Source organism: Phyllostomus hastatus, unplaced genomic scaffold (genome assembly GCF_019186645.2).
Source record: "Phyllostomus hastatus isolate PE091 unplaced genomic scaffold, TTU_PhHast_1.1 phas_contig_152, whole genome shotgun sequence".
NCBI lineage: Eukaryota > Metazoa > Chordata > Mammalia > Chiroptera > Phyllostomidae > Phyllostomus > Phyllostomus hastatus.
In genome coordinates this window covers 12074928-12092290 of record NW_025333622.1, presented here as the reverse complement: position 1 = coordinate 12092290, position 17363 = coordinate 12074928, and the positions used below count along the sequence as shown (strand labels likewise).

The 17363-nt window shown below is 37.1% G+C and overlaps 1 protein-coding gene across 1 annotated transcript in view; it reads left to right on the top strand.

The window, feature by feature from the left end:
* The window catches only part of TIGAR (TP53 induced glycolysis regulatory phosphatase), a 30493-nt gene extending 15084 nt beyond the window's left edge, over positions 1 to 15409 (top strand). Inside the window, exons 2-6 of the mRNA XM_045830663.1 lie at positions 1847 to 1884; positions 5869 to 5990; positions 8988 to 9065; positions 11699 to 11809; positions 12685 to 15409. Of these exons, the coding sequence (XP_045686619.1) occupies positions 1847 to 1884; positions 5869 to 5990; positions 8988 to 9065; positions 11699 to 11809; positions 12685 to 13116 (781 nt within the window). The 3' untranslated portion in view covers positions 13117 to 15409. The remainder of the gene's footprint in view (positions 1 to 1846; positions 1885 to 5868; positions 5991 to 8987; positions 9066 to 11698; positions 11810 to 12684) is intronic.
* The last annotated feature ends 1954 nt before the right edge of the window (positions 15410 to 17363 follow it).

Below are 17363 nucleotides of genomic sequence, written 5' to 3'. Positions count from 1 at the left end.
TATTAAAACAGATTTCTGGGTCCCAATCTATGAGATTCTGATTCAGGGTGTCTGGGTGGGACCCAAGACTTTGCATCTTCCTGCAAATTTCCAGGCAATGCCAGTGATGCTGGTCCAGGGACCACACTTTGAAAACCACTGCCCTAGATAATCTGATGCAAGCTTATTCATAGCAGCATAACCCCAAAATGGAAACGTTTTAAATATCTATCAACAACAGACCATATAAATAGATTGTGGTAAACCCTTAAGTAGAGTAGTACCCAGTAATGAGAATGTAAGGAATACAGCTACATTCCTCAACACTGAGGTATCTCACAAAATGTTGAACACAAGCAACATGCAGAAGACTACCTATAGTAAGAAGCAATTCAGTATAAAGTTCAACAACAGCTAAGCGAATCTATGCCCTACATGGGTGGGAAAGCTATGAAGAGAGGCAAATGAACTTTCAAATGAACAGGTAGTGGATCCCCTAGGGGAGGGAGGACATGGTGGTTGGAAAAGGGTCCAGCAGGGTGGCAGTGATCTATTAACATGGGGGGAGGGGTTATATGGGTTGGCTTTATTTGTGTTGTTTACTTCACAGTTTTTAAAAGATTAAAGAAATGCATTAAGTTAAATCTTTAATTTCTATAAAGCTCTGTCCAAGCTTATAAAGCTTTTACAACTCTTTTGTGCTTACGAAAAGCTAAGCTGTATTCTAAACACTTTAACTGTATTCACTCAGTTATCACAAGAGTCATGTGAGTTGGAGACTGTTACTGTCCTCATTTGACAGAGGAAGGGCTGAAGCACTGGAGCTAAACCCAGCTCTGTAGAGCCAAAGCAGTTTTGTTTCTGAGCCTGATATATGGCAATGGAGTTTACTTCAAAGATTTTCACCTCTCATTGACATAGAAGGATGCAAATAGGGGCTGTAGACATTTGATTCCAAATGAGAAAATTTGTTCTGAAGAAACCTGTTTACTATTTTTATCTCCCATGCCCAATTCTGTGCCCAGTATCCACACAGAACAAACCAATTCCTTTCTCAAGGGCAGCCGCTGAGCATCTCTGTGTCTCCAGTGCCTTGCACTGTACTTAGCACAAAGAAAGAGCTCAAGGAAGTGTCAGCTGAATTCTCCTTGATAAGCTTTTGTGTATGTGATGACGGCTTCAAGTGTGGTTCTACCCTGGCATTCAGTCTTGTCCCAGTAACCCTGCCTTCTTCCCCTCCAGCCTCAATGGACTGATTTTGTGACCAAGTTTCCAGTCCTTTCACCCTTCTGGTTGCTTCAAAATTGGTTTGGTTTGGTTTTTTAATTCTTAAATGTCTTAGCCAAACCTCAGTTCTTTAGCATGGTCTGCAAGATAGTTGTCAGCATTACAAAATGGAACAGCTTGAGAAGAGCCAGGGCCTAGGAGAGGCTGGGTGGAGTCTGAAGGTTTGTGTGCTGCGTTCCCGCTCGGTCCACTCACTCATTCCGTTCAGCAGTGGACAGGCTGACTCTCCTGTTTAGGTCCTGCTGCCTGTGAAGATTATTTTGGTCAACATACTTATTTTAACAAGAATATTTAACAAAAAATAATATACATATACATTTCTTTCCCACCTATAATTCACTTAAGATTGATTCCTGGCCTATACATTTTAATTTGGGCAGGGTGAAATTCTTAGCTTGTCAATTAAGTACGTTAAATGATTATAAATATTAATTTAGAATAAATTTTACAGGTTAGATTATGAAGTATGTTACATAAGTTCATATGCTTGCTATCTTTACCTTTCACTGCTGATTTTTTTTCTCTTAAAAATAACCCAATTTGGTACTAAAGGTTTTTTTTCCTACCCTTTCTACTTTAGTGGACAAACAAGATTAAACAAGGAGAAAATAATTCAAGGTTGGTATATTATTATTTTTCCCTCTCTCCTTTAGTGTTCATGTGATATGTGAGTTAATTGGGCCTGGTGGGGTAGGGTGGACGGGGTGCAGGCCTGTACTGTGAGTTGGGATTACAAAATAAAGCATCTTAGTCACAGAAATAGGACCAGAGCAGATGGTGACCAAGAGGACTCTTACGTGAACTGGATGTAAAGGATGGTGTTCTCTGTGGCCTCTGGGTAGCTTTAAAGTGATGTAAAGTGGGCAGCTGATTAAACTGTCTTAAAATACAACTGCCTGGATCTAAGATGATTTTATATTTGGAACCATGAAGTTTACTGGCTGATGTTAATGGTATTTTTCTGCTAAGATATTTTAATTTTAGTAGTAACAAAGAGGATTAAAAAAGAGAACTGTTCTAACATGGATGCTTACTTTATTCTGAACAGGTCCCTCTCCCTTGTGTTAATTTGGGCTCAGATCTTTTAATCTCCCTATGGCCTGGCTCGTCTGTCTTTGAAAGAATATTTTGGTGAACTTTCAGTTAGACCTGCTATTTCTGTGCTGTGATTATAAAAGCATTTTGCTTTATTTTTTTGGTTTGGAGATTGAGGTTGTCAGAAAATGATTTTCATGCCCAGTGTGCCTGACTGCCTCTACTGGGTTCTAGTCGGATAATGGGTCTTTTGTTTTCCAGTTCTTGCAGCCACCCTGAGTTATTGTTTGGACTCTTGTCCCCGACTACCTTGTCCTTCGGTGCTGCTCATTTGTCTCATATGTTACAAGTTGACAGTGGACCATGGTTTTTGTGTTCATACTTATTTTTCTTTTTAGGTTTCTTTTGTGTTCTTTTTCTAATTTTAAAAGTTAGATGCTTAGTTCTTGAAGTTATAACCTTTTTTTTTTAAAGCATGGCAGACTTATGTATTTTTAAGTACTGTTTTGGTTGCATACCTACAATTTTGATAAGTATTCAGAAGCAAGCATCTGAAATTTCCATTATGATTTCTTCATTGATCTCTGAGTTACTTAGAACTGTTTACTAATTTCCCCAGTGACTGGGCTTGCTTTGTTATTGCTGTGCTTCATCTTTTATGACTGACTTCCGTCCAGCCATCCAAGTGATGGCTTGTATCTTGACAGTGGTTTACTTGGTGATACTTCTTTGATATTTAACATGGTCTATTTTTGTGAATCTACCATTGAGTGTTTGAGAAAAATCTGTGTTTTCTAATTGTTGGGTGTGGAGTTACATATCAAATAATCAACCTTGATTTTTTTTGTTCAAATCTTCTATACTAATTTTGAAAATTTACTTATTGCCTGCATGATCTAAATATCAACTTATAAATGAAATATGTTAAATTTCTGACTGGGATGGCCAATTTATTCTTTAATACCTGAAGTTGCATAATGTGTGCTTTGTATGTCTTACTTTTATATAGTTAGAGGCTATTTTATTAGGCACATTTCACTTTAAAAATTGTTATATATTCCTAGTGAATTGGATCACTGATTACTTACAGTGATCGTCACAGTCCGTACTAAGACTTTTGTCTATAAGTCCTGCATTTCTGAGAGTAATATAGCTACTCCAGCTATTTTGGGGGTTGCAATTTGTCAGGTATATATTTTTCCATTCCTTTCCTTTTAACCTTTCTGTGAACTGATGTCTTAAGTGTTACAACTTATAAATACTGAGTAACTGATTTTGATTCTTTTAAAAAATAGAATCTGCTTTTTAATTGGCAAGAGTAGTCTATTTACTTTTACTCTGATTACTGGTTACTGATATATTTGGCCTTCCTTTGGTGTTCTGTTCTCTCTTCTTTTTCTAATTTTCCTTTTTTTGTTGTTGTTTTTATTTATTTATTTTTACTTGCTTTTACTTCTTAAGTGCTGCTTTTCCCCCCCTTATACAACACCTTCTTATCTTCCCTACTGGCTTTGTAATGATAAACCAATTTTTGTTCTTTTAATGGTTAAAATTGTCCTTTGAACTTTTACCATTCATACCTAATAAAGTATAGGATTAACATCCCATCTCCTGAAAAATACAAAGAACTTTTGATACTTTTGTTTAGTATCTTAATCGTATCTTTTAAAACCATAGGATGTAGCTATTTAATTTGTTATCGAGACACTGTTTATATACATTTACATATATACTTACCAGTTCCTCATCATTTCTTTTGTATCCCAGACTTTCTTCATTCCTGAAATATCTTTTTTATTTTTTATTGTATTTTTTCCCTTACCATTTAACCCCCTTATACCCACCTCCCCCCAATCCAGCAATAGCCACACTATTGTGCATGTCCATGAGTCCTTTTTTTTTTTCTCAATCCCTCCACCCCCTAACTCCTGCACCCCCTGCCCCATATTTGAAAGTTCCCCTGGTGCAGATTAGTTGATGGTATAAGGATGGTTTCAGTTATGTCTGTTGTAGACAATTCTGTTTTTATACTATTTAATTTCTTTTGGTCTAGATAATTTTAGACTGACGGTGCTCCTAGCATTTGGCAGATGCTATTCTCTATTGCATTTTGACTTTTACTGTTTCTGTAAGAAGTCTTCTCTCAGCTAAATGATGTTCCTTGGTAGGTAATTTGTCTTTCTCTAAAACTGCTTTTGGTATTCTACAGTTTATCTTAATATATCTAGGAGGAATTTTAAAAAATATTTATTTTGCTTAATGTACATTCTGTTTCCTTTATTTGAAGATTTCTGGAAAATTCTCAATCATTATCTCTTCATATTTCCTCTCCTTCACTTTTCCTTCTCTTTCTGGAGTTCCAATTAGATGCAAGTTGGTAATTCTCATTCTTTCTGTTATGTCTCTAGTGCATCAGAGATATGTTCCATATGTATTCATGCTGCACTCTGGGTAATGACTTCAGGCCTGTCTTTGAGTCTATTAAGCCTCCCTGCAGCTGGACCTTCCTTTATCCATTGAGGAAATTAGTTTCTTCTTCAGCAATTCTATTTTTCATTATTAAATGTTCTATTTGGTTCTTGTAGAAAGCTTTCTGATAGTTTTTGATGAGTTTGTGTTATTTGCTTATTTTTTGTGATGCTGTCTTTATGTTATAGTCTATATTTTTATTTCTGTGTCAGAAGTGTTATTGGTTCTAAGTCTGTTACTTATTGTTTCCATGATTTTCATTCATGATGGATTAATTTCTTGTGTGTTAAGTCTTTGGTTAAACTATTTGCTCTAAATTAGTAGAAAACTAGTTACCCTTTATGATTGCTTTGAAGAATGATTTGCTTTGAGGAGGATTTACATTTGATTTTACTACTGACCTGAAACTACAATACGTTACCTTCCTTATAGGATAGCTGAAATATTTGGGTTTCAGCTCAAGGTTTTTGGTGCTTTGCTTTGTCTCTTGGAGATTTTCCTTACATCCGGTGAGCCCAGGAATGCATCTCTCTCTTTCTTCCTCTCTCTCAGTTGTTTTGTAGCAGGATAAACCTTCAGAGTATCTAATCAGCCTTTCTTCTGTAAATAGAGGTTCCAGAGTATTTTTTAAGTGAAAAAGAAAGAAGGGAGGGAAGGAGAGAAAAATGGAGGGAGGAAGGAAAGGTACAATACAGAACATTTTGGCAATGGAGATAGAAGGAAAAACTTTCTTAATTGATGATCCTACCACCCAGACACAACACCTGAGGTGAGAACATAAGATCAGAACCAGCATTGGTAATAAATTATAGCTAATAAAAGGATTGGAAGATGTGAAAAAGTAGAAAGCTTGAGACAATTGAATTTTCGTTATCATTCAGTTCCCATTCTTTTGGGAAAATTTGAATACTTGAGCCTTTTATAATGGATTATAGCTTAATTTTACTTGTCAGTTCTCTGAAAACTTCTGTGGAAAAGTACCCAAGGAAATAGTTAAATAAAATATAAGTAAATGCATTTATAGTCTCTTAAATGTGATTTAATTTGCATACCTTATATATATTTTTGAATGGTTTGTTCCTTCTGTTACTGTCATAGGACAAGGGGTAGATGAGCCTCTTTCAGAAACTGGATTTAAACAAGCAGCTGCTGCTGGTATTTTTCTAAATAACGTGAAGTTCACTCATGTTTTCTCCAGTGATCTCACTAGGACAAAGCAGGTAAGTTTAGAGTCAAGGTTTAGGGTGATGAGTCCAAAATTTCAGCAGTTGTAACCTTGAAAAATATGCTGCCAGAATCTGTAGGGAATTAAAACACACACGCAATACCCTCAATCTTCCCCTCTCCTCAGTAGAACTTTTTTTTTTCATTTTTCTTTATTTCATCTTGGTAACTTTTAAATTAGAATAGCTTGGGAAAAAATCTAACAAAATGTGTAAAATAAAAGTAAAAGACAAAGAAAGTGTCATGAGAGAGAGAGCCAGAAGAAACAACTGATAGAAGAATTTAACTCACAAAGACATCAAATACTGGAATAACTATATGCAGTTAAATAAAACAAGCAATGTTACTGCAAAAATAAAGACATTTTTGAAATATTTTAAATATCTTTAGAGAATAGATTGACTATAAAAGCAACCCCAGAGATTTAAAAAACAACCAAAACAACTATTAAAAGCTCAGTGGAAGGAGAAGTTTTGTGACAACTAGGAGGGAATAACAGGGCTGGAAGTTAGCCTGTCCTGAAAAACAGCGAGAGGACAAAATTTGTGAAACACTCTCTTCAGATATTGGACTTCAGGCAGTGTGAGTTTATAATCCCCAAATGAAATAAAACAAATGAGGTGAGCCCTAGGATTGTCCTGAATTTTCTGCCGAAACAATATCCAGACTCTGGTAGGAGAAGCCAAATAGAGCCCAGTGGTATCAGTAAGTTCGGGAGAGAGAGCTTAGAATTTGGGAAGGTTAAATAACTAAAATATGTGGGGAAGAATGAGCTGCACAGAGAAAGAACTCTAGAAATATGTGTAGGGAATCCCCTTAAATCTTTGGTGTACTTTCGGTCTGCACATATGTAGAGCGAAACTGCATGAAGCCAGGCAAAACACAGCTTCAGGGGAGAGAGCAGATGCTGGGGAGTTGTAAGCTGAACGATTCATAGAACTCATGGGGTTTGGGAATCAATTTGAGTTCTCATCAGCTGAAGTAAAGAAATTTCATTGAATACACAGAGCCTACAGCAGAGTTGTCATTGGGTCACACCTTAACAAGTGAGGCTAAACTGTCCTTAGAGGAACATAGCGAGGAGAGAAATAGAAGATACAACAACAACAACAAAAAAATTTATCTTTTAGAGATAAATAATACAATATTCTGAAATGAAAATTTCACAGGAGGAAATTAACAGCAGAATAGACACTGTAGAAGAGGCCAGTAAACATGAAGACATGGAAACAATATTCTACAATTATAGAAAGAAAAAAGACTAGGAAGAAGAGATGAAGTCTCAATGAAGTACAGTACAATATCAAGTGATTTAATTTACATGTAGTTGAAATCCCAAAAGGGCAGTGAGGGTTGGAGTTGGGCATGAGGAATAAAAATGAATATTTTGAGGAAATAATGTGACTAAAAAAATTTCCAAATAGATACCCAGTGCAAATTCTTTGAAAAATTAGGTGAAATATAAACTGTCTCTCAAGTGAAAGTTGAGGGACCTTAAAAATAGAACCTAGTGGGGCGAGTGTTCTATTTTTTTTTTTAATGTTGTTGGTCCAGTGGGTTTTGACCACGGTGCCCAGGTAATTCAGTGATTGAAAGGGTTGTCTTTTCTGTAAAGGGTGCTGAAACATGGGGCTGTCTATGTGGAAAAATGTGAACTTTGACTCTTACCTCACGCAACACAAAAATTAACTTGTGATTGGTCATAGCACTGATCTAAAAGTTAAATTTATAAAACTTCTGTAATAAAACAGGTGTAAAATCTTTATAAAGGTTTTTCAGGGACAAAGCTAATAATTCTAAAGAATTGTTGGAAGATAATAAATTATCAGATGCAGAAAATGTAACAAATCCCAGTCATGATAAAGAAAAACCCACATCTACACTTATCATAACAAAATTGTAGAACTCCAAAGAATAAGATGGAAAAGTATCATCTGTTAAAGGCCAATATTAGGCTATCAACAAATTTGTCAATATCAATAATAATGTCTTTGAAGTGCTGGGAGACAATAGGATTAACCTAGATTTTTACACCCAGCAAAACATTTTCTAGAGTGTATGTGAAATGAGAACATTTCAGACAAATAGGCTGTAAAGAACTTTCAAAGGATAACTGAAGAAGGAAAATAATTCCAGAAGGAAAACCTGAGTCTCAGGAAAGAATGATGAGCAAAGAACTTGGTAAAATTTTAGGTAAATATAAACAGCTATTGACAATACAAAACAGTAATGAGAACAATGTCTAATTTGTGGGGAGAGTGTTAAAAAACAAGGCAGGTTGTGGACTTAATTTCTACAGTTTTGCAAATACAATGTCTCTTATCAATTAAAAATAACCAGGCATGCAATGAGAAGGAAATGTGTATAAAAATGAATAAAAAATAAAGGCAGCAGAAGCAGCCATGGGAGTTATATGGTAATGGAAGATATCACACAGGCTTTAATCAATAATTTAATGCATAGGTAAAAGATGTGGAGAATATTAGGGGAGAACGGGAAGCTCTAAAGAAAAATCAAATGTGAATTCTAGAACTGAAAATAAAAATTAAGACTTGATGGATTTGACATCAGTTTTGACATACCTAAATGAAGAATTAATGAACTAGAACCTTTTCTGTAAAAAATGAGATAGTAAATTTTTTTTTTTGTGGTCCATATGGTCACAGCTGTTCAACTCTGCTGTTGTACTTTGAAAGCAGCCATAAATAATACATAAATGGCTGCATTCTAATAAAACTTTATTTACAAAAACAATCCATGGTCTGGATTTGGCCTGTAGGCTGTAGTTTGCTGACTTCTGAACTAGAAGTTATGTTAGAAGGAAATATGAAAATCGGGTATGAAGAGACAAAGGACTAGCAGTGCAAAGAGAGGCAAATTTCTCAAAGAAAAATTAAATCTAGTTATTTTTTATTTACTAAGAAGCTATGTATTATTTTGGCCAGAATGATTATTTTTATGAGAAGAGAAACAATTGTCTTTTGATTTTTCAGACTGTGCATGGGATTTTGGAGAAGAGCAAATTTTGCCAAGACATGACAATAAAGTATGATTCAAGACTTCGAGAAAGAGTAAGTGATTTATGTATTATTCTTTGCCAAAAGGTATCAATAACCACCTCAAGTTATCACATGACTAAAAATTCATTCCTGCTAGGGATATGAAAAGAGCTAACAACATTCATTAAGAATCTGTGATGTAACAGTCACTGTCACAAACTCTCATACATGGTATCTTATTTAATTATTAAAATCATATCATATACATCTAAATTATAAAAGCAAGGTATATTTATAAGAATTTAACACAGAACAGAAGAGTTTAAAATAAAATTGAAAAGCTCTCTCCCTCAGCTTCCCAGTTCTACTCCCTGACTTTAAGCATAAATAGTACACTTTATATAGCAGCAATGAATTTTTCTGAAACTGTGATTTAGCTAAAACCATAGCACAATTTCATATCTGAGATTTCACTCCAAGCCTCGTAGAAGACTTTTTATTATGACCTATAATACTGACCTATAAGCTGGTTAATGTCCCTGTCAGTCCTGTGATTTCTTCTGTACCTGGGCAGAAATGTAACAGCATGGCTAGGGCATCTTTTTTAAAAAAAATACATTTATTGACTTTAGAGAAAGAGGAAGGGGGAAAGAGAAAAAAACATAGATTGGCTGTCTCCCATATGCATTCCTACCAGGGCTGGAACCTGCAACCTAAGTATGTGCCCTGACTGGGAATCGAACCCTAACCTTTTAGTGTACAGGAGGATGCTCCAACCAACTGAGCCACACCAGCCAGGGCTGGCTAGTGCATCTTTAAAAAATTCCTTTTCTTAACTTGCATGTGTTCTCTGTTATAGTTGTGTGTGTGTGTGTGTGTGTGCACACGTAAACACACACTAAAGCTCCAGTATAAATGCTACTTGGAAAGGCTCATTTTGTGCCTGAGAACCATTGCTCAAATGTTAAACAAAAATGTTCTGAGTTCAGTGAACAGCAAACAGGACCTATTATCACTCAGTAGTTGCAAGCATTATTTATCATCAGGCTGGGACATCTCTCTCTCTGAGTTCTTTCTCTGAGGAATTTCACCCTCTCTTAGGATTTTAGTTAATGAACTGATGATTTTCAAATAGGTACTTTTAGCTTAAGTCTCTAACCTGAGCTACACACTCATATGTATCAAGCTGCCTACTGTTTATTCCTGTTTGAATGCCCCACAGCCACTTCCCGCTCAGTGGACTACACTTCTTTCTCCACTTGGCTCCTGCTTTATCCAGTTGTTCAGACCATTCATTCTTGATTCTTTACTGTCTCTCACACCACACATCTGTCATCATCTGGTCAGTTCCACCTCTAAATGGTTCTTGAATCCTTCATTGATTTGCAAACTGCTGCCATCCTATTGCAGTCCACTGTCATCTGTCACCTACATCACTGTCACCTGTCACCTAGATTTTCCTGTTTTCACTGCACTTTCTTTTCCAATCTAATGTCCATACTGCAAGCCAGAGTAATCTTTGGAAAATTTGGTTGCTGCACACCTGTATAAAACAGTTTGCTACTTCTCCTCTCCTGTATCTTCAAAGGTAGTCCATGCTCTGACCTGGCCATCTCTCATTGTGCTGTGTGATTGGATCTGTTGCTTCCACCTGCCTCCTTCCTTTTCCCTTGTGTGGTGGCCAGTTTGAGAAGAAGATGATTGAGCATTTCTGTGGTGCTCACCACTTTCTGGCCCTGTTCCAAGTGGTGCAAGTTTATTAATTTTCACAACAACCAAATGTGAAGATTTAAAAACATCATGTTTTAGCACCCATTTTACAGGTGCAGAAATGAAGGCACACAGAAATCAAGTCCATGCTCAGGATCACAGAGCTAGTTTGTGGCAGAGCTCGGATTGAAGTCAAGGCCATCTGGCTCTGGAGTCCCATGTTTGGACCCCTGGTCATAAGCCTCTCGAGCATGTTGGAGTTGCCCAAACAGCCTGTGCTCTTTCCTCACTGAGCTTCTGAATCTGCCTCTACTCTCCCCAGAATACTTGCTCCCCAGACCTGGCCCAGTTCCACTCACCCTGAGGCTTTGGCCTTCTCTGATCCTCAAATCCAGATTGGAAGTCTCTGCTGTATGTGTCTCTGTCCGGTATTTCCCTCCATCACAGCACCTTTCCACTACTGTTCCTAGGTTAGTGTCCCCACTGCACTGTGATCTCCACGGGGACAGGGAGCCACGTGTCACCTGCTTTCCTTCACTTCTCTGGCCTTATTGCCTAATGTGCTTCAGCTTAGCATTTGGAATATTTAACCAATGGATGTTTCCATTCTTGAACAAACAGAGCAAGTGATGATTATTAATGTTCCTCTCTGTAATAGAGGTTGCTCCAGATATAATTGAGGATGTAAGAGTTGGACTTGAGGATTGTAAGAGCACCTGGCAAAAAAAATGCATATGCTCCTATAAAAATATTTCACTGTTGGACTCTGATGGTATTGTCAGAATCTTCTGGTTTCATCAATGCATACCATACATAATGATTTTTCTCTTTCAATATTTTATTATGCAAGTAATCTATTATCATTGTGGGGAATTATGAGTTCAGAGGAGATGTAATAAGGTAAGTAGAAAGAAACCACACTTCCTGGCGTGATTGTATTTAATTGTTGTATTGCAAATTCACTGGAGACACTTTTGTTTATTGGACCATTGCAGAAATATGGGGTTGCAGAAGGCAAGGGGCTGAGTGAGCTAAGGGCAATGGCCAAAGCAGCTGGGGAAGAAATACCTGGGTACACACCACCTGGAGGAGAGACCTTAGACCAGGTACGTAGCCCTGGGGCATGCTGTTGTACTTGCCAGTATCATTGTAGCTGAAATCTGACCTTTTTTGGTATATTAGATGTTCCTAAATTTTAGGTAGCAGTTTGAAAGTTGTTTGGTTTATAAAACAGCTCTGCATGATACCATTTTTTTTTCTTTTTAAGCTACCCTCGCTTTCTCATTGACAATATTAAGTTGGCAGTCATAGCTGATAGTGGATTTAAAGGATGTGTGCTATTGGATGTAACTGCTCAGAAAACTCTTTGAATATGAAGCAGTAACTTCAGCAATGGTAGTGGTAGTCAGTAAAGCAAGTGGTGATGTTCAGGGAGGATGACAGACAAAATAATTCAAGCCATGAAATCCTCAGGCCTCTGCTGCCTCTCCGGCTCTGTGACAGCATTACCATGCTTGCATTTCTTTGGATCGTTCTGCTTTCAAATTGTATTATTGGTGATTTTCCCCCTTGTTCATTATTTTCATAATTTTTTTGTAAAGACTTTCTATTAATTTAGTAAAGGAAAGGTTTTTTTCCTTGTTGTTCTAAGTAAACTGAAGTGTCAGATGTAGTTTTGCAGTTAATACTATTTTGTGGTTTTCTGTTTACTTGCAGACTTCTCTAACTAGTCTCTGAGTGCTTTGAGTCAGGAAGTAGGAATTGAACCTTAGTCATCTTTGTCCCCAATGTGCTTCCATAATTCCAGAAATATGGTGGACCCTCACTAATGTCCATAGAAGTACTGATTGAAAGAATAGGAATACAGTGTTTCATCTACTCATATGGTACTTATATTGACAAAATAGGAAAAATCCAATCAGGTTTTATGTTTCTGTTTTAAGACAGACGTTAATCTCACTTATTGCACCTTTTCTTGTAGGTGAAGATGCGTGGAACAGACTTTTTTGAATTTCTTTGTCAACTGATCTTGAAGGAGGCAGATCAAAAAGAACCAATTTCCTCAGAAACTTCAAGCAACAGTTTGGAAACTTCTTTGGCAGAGATATTCCCTTTAGAAAAAAACTGTGCCTCCAAATTTAATTCAGACAGCAGTGCTCCAGAATTAGTAGCCAGTGTCTTAGTTGTGAGTCATGGTGCCTACATGAGAAGCCTGTTCAATTATTTTCTGACTGACCTTAAGTGTTCCTTACCAGCAACTGTGAGCACATCTGAATTTACATCAGTCAGTCCCAACACAGGGATTAGTCTCTTCATTATAAACTTTGAGGAAGGAAGAGAAGTTAAACCAACAATTCAATGCATTTGCATGAACCTACAGGATCATCTAAATGGAGTGACTGAAACTTGCTAAAAATCTAACTGTTTTGAGCCTCTGAGGGAGGGAGTGCCTTTGACTTTATTTATTTTCATCCTCTGCTATCGCTGATTTGGAAACAGTTAAAAAGCTTTTTACTGTAACAGGTGTTAAAGCTTGAAGGGAATCATAGCCACATAAAACACTAATGGAAAACCATTTAGAATTGACTTTTGTCTGAGTGCAGTTGGCATTTTCCAGAGTATTTGTACTGCTCTGCTTAGTTATATCTCTGGATTGTAAATGGGTGAAGGAACTCAGTATTGCAAATTGGGGGATTAATAACCTGATTATGTTTTTTTCTTTTATGTTGATACTTTTCTCTAAAGTCTGAAAAATCTAGCTTATTTTATTGGCTCTTGTTAAGATACTGTATGTTTTGTGCTATTTCCATTCAGTGCTTGGAAAACGGGACTATTTATAATTCCCACTGCGTATTTATAGTGCCAATATGGCATATTTTAAAAGTCCTTTAAATGAAAAGTGCTTATTACCATTGGTAAGTTTATATAAAAATGACACTAATTTTTAATATAGAAATCAGCTGTTGGAATTGTTCACTCTAGAAGGTTTGAAATGTGAATAAATGAAAATTAGGGTGCAGAATGATCTGGTGAGGAGGAAGTTAAAGCATCACTAGATTTGAAAACATTGAAGAAGGAATCCAACCAGGAAAAGATAAAGTTCTTTCTTATCTAATCCGTAGGCTGAAAGGTTTAGTGTGAGGACAGCTCTGAAGAAAGTGAACAGGTACCAGTGTACTGCACAGAAACCTCAATAAAAGTGTGTGCTTCATTAAAGAGAAATGGCACTCTAATAACTGCAGATGTGAGCTTTTGTGGAAGGCACAGACGAGGTTGCCTCTTTTTCCCACCAGATGGCAGTGGAGAAAGGGATTTTGGTTAACTTAATTTTGTACATATGATTAGGCCCTTAAAAATCCTACCTAAATGAAGACATGTTTTACATGCAGTTGCTTTTCAGTTCGCATGTTGATGAATGTTCTGAGTCTCAACTTCTAAAAGAATTAACGCTAAAGTGTGTCAGTTAAGGCTAAAACCATGTCTAGTCAACATTTACTTTGAGCATCACTGAAGCCGCAGGTGCAGGGTGGCATTCTAGGGTTTGTGTGTCCAGCACCAGCCGCTTTCCTGCCAGTTTGGGACAGAACGTGTGGTTGAGCACCGGGGAAGTACACTGCAAATGAAAACTGGACAAAACAACTGAAAAGGACGAATAATAATAATAGATGCATTCCCATCTATTATTATTAATAATAATATTAATTATTATTAATAATAATTCCCCGCAGCCCTGCGCCCGCTCGTGCTCTGCGGAGGCGCCCGCTGAGCGAGTCTGCGTGCGTGTCCATCCGTTCTTTACGCTTCCGCCTGGTGTCATAAGGACACAGTATTATTCTGATGTTTTAAAAATATACATAAATATCTTCAAGCTGTCTGTATCCTTTATTTTTACTTATTTTATCTTGGGGCTCTTATTTTGATATGTATACGTGTATTTACTTAATACCACTGTGTTCTGTTGAAAAAATATGGCATTTTTGTGTATTTATTCTTCTCTGTTGGTGGGCATTTAGGTATATTCAACATTTTCCCATAAAAACTGCTGCAGGGAGCAGCCTTTTGCATCTCTTCTGCTGGGCAATAAAACGTGCATCTCCTGTCAACAGGAGCTAAATTGTTTTCGGAATGGCTGTTCTGTTTTTCAGCCTTGCTAGCAGTATTCAGAAGTTCCTATTTTCCACATCTTTGTCAGCGCTTGACTCTCTTGACAAATTTTCTTAATTTATTGAGTGAAAAATATTATGTTATTATTTTCAGGAGCTTTTCTGTGATTGCTAATGGGTCTGGGTGTTTTTTTCCATGTATATATTGACAATTAGCACTTCCTCACTGGTAAAGCACCCAGTGTATATTCTCTGCCTGATTGCCTCCCGGGCCATTTGGGGTTTTTTAGTGAGTTACAGGAGTAATGTCGCAAATACCTTCCAGTTTCCTTGCCTTTTACATATGTTTATCATGCACTTTTTTATGTTTTATTTTCTTTACATTTATTTTTCAATTATAGTTGATATACAATATTATATTAGTTTCAGGTGTCCAACATAGTCATTAGAAATGTGTATAACTTACAAAGTGATCACCCTGGTAAGTCTAGAACTCACCTGGCACCATACCTACCTATTTACAGTGTCACTGTCTTCCCTACGCTGTACTATACATCCTTCTGACTGTTTTTATAACTGGTAATTTGTACTTGTTAATTGCTCCCACCTTTTTCTCCCAGTCCCCTTCCCCTCCCATCTAGCTAGCATCAATTTGTTCTCTGCATGAGTTTTTTTTCCTGTTTTTTTAGGTTTCACATATATGCTGAATCATATATTTGTCTTCCTCTGACTTATTTTACTTATCATAATACCCTCTTGGTCCATCCATGTTGCAAATGGTAAGGTTTTATTCTATTTTATGGCTAATATTCCATTGTGTATATAGACCACATCTTTATCCATTTATCTCTTGATATTAATATATTATTATTAACTAAGGTCCAGAGTTTATTCAGATTTTCTTACATTTAGCCTAGTACCCACAATGCCCAGTCCCATTCTGTACCACAGTACATTTAGTTGTCACGGCTGCATAGGCTCCTCTTAGCTGTGGCAGTTTCTCAGACTGTTCTTTTTCTGATGACTTTGGCTGTTCTGTGGAATACTGGTCAGGTGTTCTGTAGGTTGCCTCTCCACTGGAATTTGATGTTCTGTCATGATTAGAGTGGAGTTAGAGTTATTGGGAGGGAGAGACCATAGAGGCAAACTATTCATCACATCAAGTGCACATACTATCAATATGGCTATTTCATTTGAAGTACTGATGTTGATTTTGATGTTTACCTTAATCACCTGGCCAAGGTAGTGTTTGTCAGATTTTTACTCTGTAAAGATACTCCCTCGTAACCCTTTCCATGCTGTACCGTTGGGAAGGAAGTCATTGCGTACAGTGAGGTCAGTGCTGCCCTCCTTGAGAACAGACTATCAACATGAATTATTAGGAATTATTCTGCCTGAGAGGTGGGACTCTTATTCATTCATTCATTCATTTAAAATATATTTTATTGATTATGCTATTACAGTTGTCCCGTTTCCCCTCCTTCACTCCCCTCCACCCTGCACACCCCCTCCCACACACATTCCCCCTTTAGTTCATGTCCATGGGTCATACATACAAGTATGCCTTGTATGTATGAAGCACCCCTTTGGCTTCTACTTTTCCTATACTATTCTTACCCCCCCCCATTTTCTACCTACCATCTATGCTACTTATTCTCTGTACCTTCCTCCCCGCCACACTCCCACTCCTCCACTGATAACCCTCCATGTGATCTCCATTTCTGTGATTCTGTTCCTCTTCTAGTTGTTTGCTTAGTTTTCTGGGTTTTTTTTCTTTAGGTTTGGTTGTTAATACCTGTGAGTTTGTTGTCATTTTACTGTTCATATTTTTTATCTTCTATTTCTTAGATAAGTCCCTTTAAAATTTTATATAATGAGGGCTTGGTGGTGATGAACTCCTTTAACTTGACCTTATCCAGGAAGCACTTTATCTGCCCTTCCATTCTAAATGATAGCTTTGCTGGATAGAGTCATCTTGGATGTAGGTCCTTGCCTTTCCTGACTTGGAATACTTCTTTCCAGCCCTTTCTTGCCTGCAAGTTTTCTTTTGAGAAATCAGCTGATAATCTAATGGGAACTCCTTTTGTAGGTATCTCTTTCCTTTTCTCTTGCTGCTTTTAAGATGCTGTCCTTATCTTTAATCTTGGGTAATGTAATGATGATGTGCCTTGGTGTGTTCCTCCTTGGGTCCAACTTCTTTGAGACTCTCTGAGCTTCCTGGACTTTCTGGAAGCCTATTTCCCTTGCCAGATTAGGGAAGTTCTCCTTCATTATTTGTTCAAATAAGGTTTCCACTTGTTGCTATTCCTCTTCTCCTTCTGGCACCCCTATGTTTCAGATGTTTAAAGTTGTCCCGGAGGTTCCTAAGCCTTGCCTCAGTTTTTTGAATTGTTTCTTCATTCCGTTCTGGTTGATTGTTTCTTTCTTCCTTCTGCTCCAAACTGTTGATCTGAGTCTTGGTTTCTTCCTTCTGCTCCAAACTATTGATCTGAGTCTTGGTTTCCTTCCCATCACTGTTGGTTCCCTGTAGATTTTTCTTTATTTCACATAATGCAAC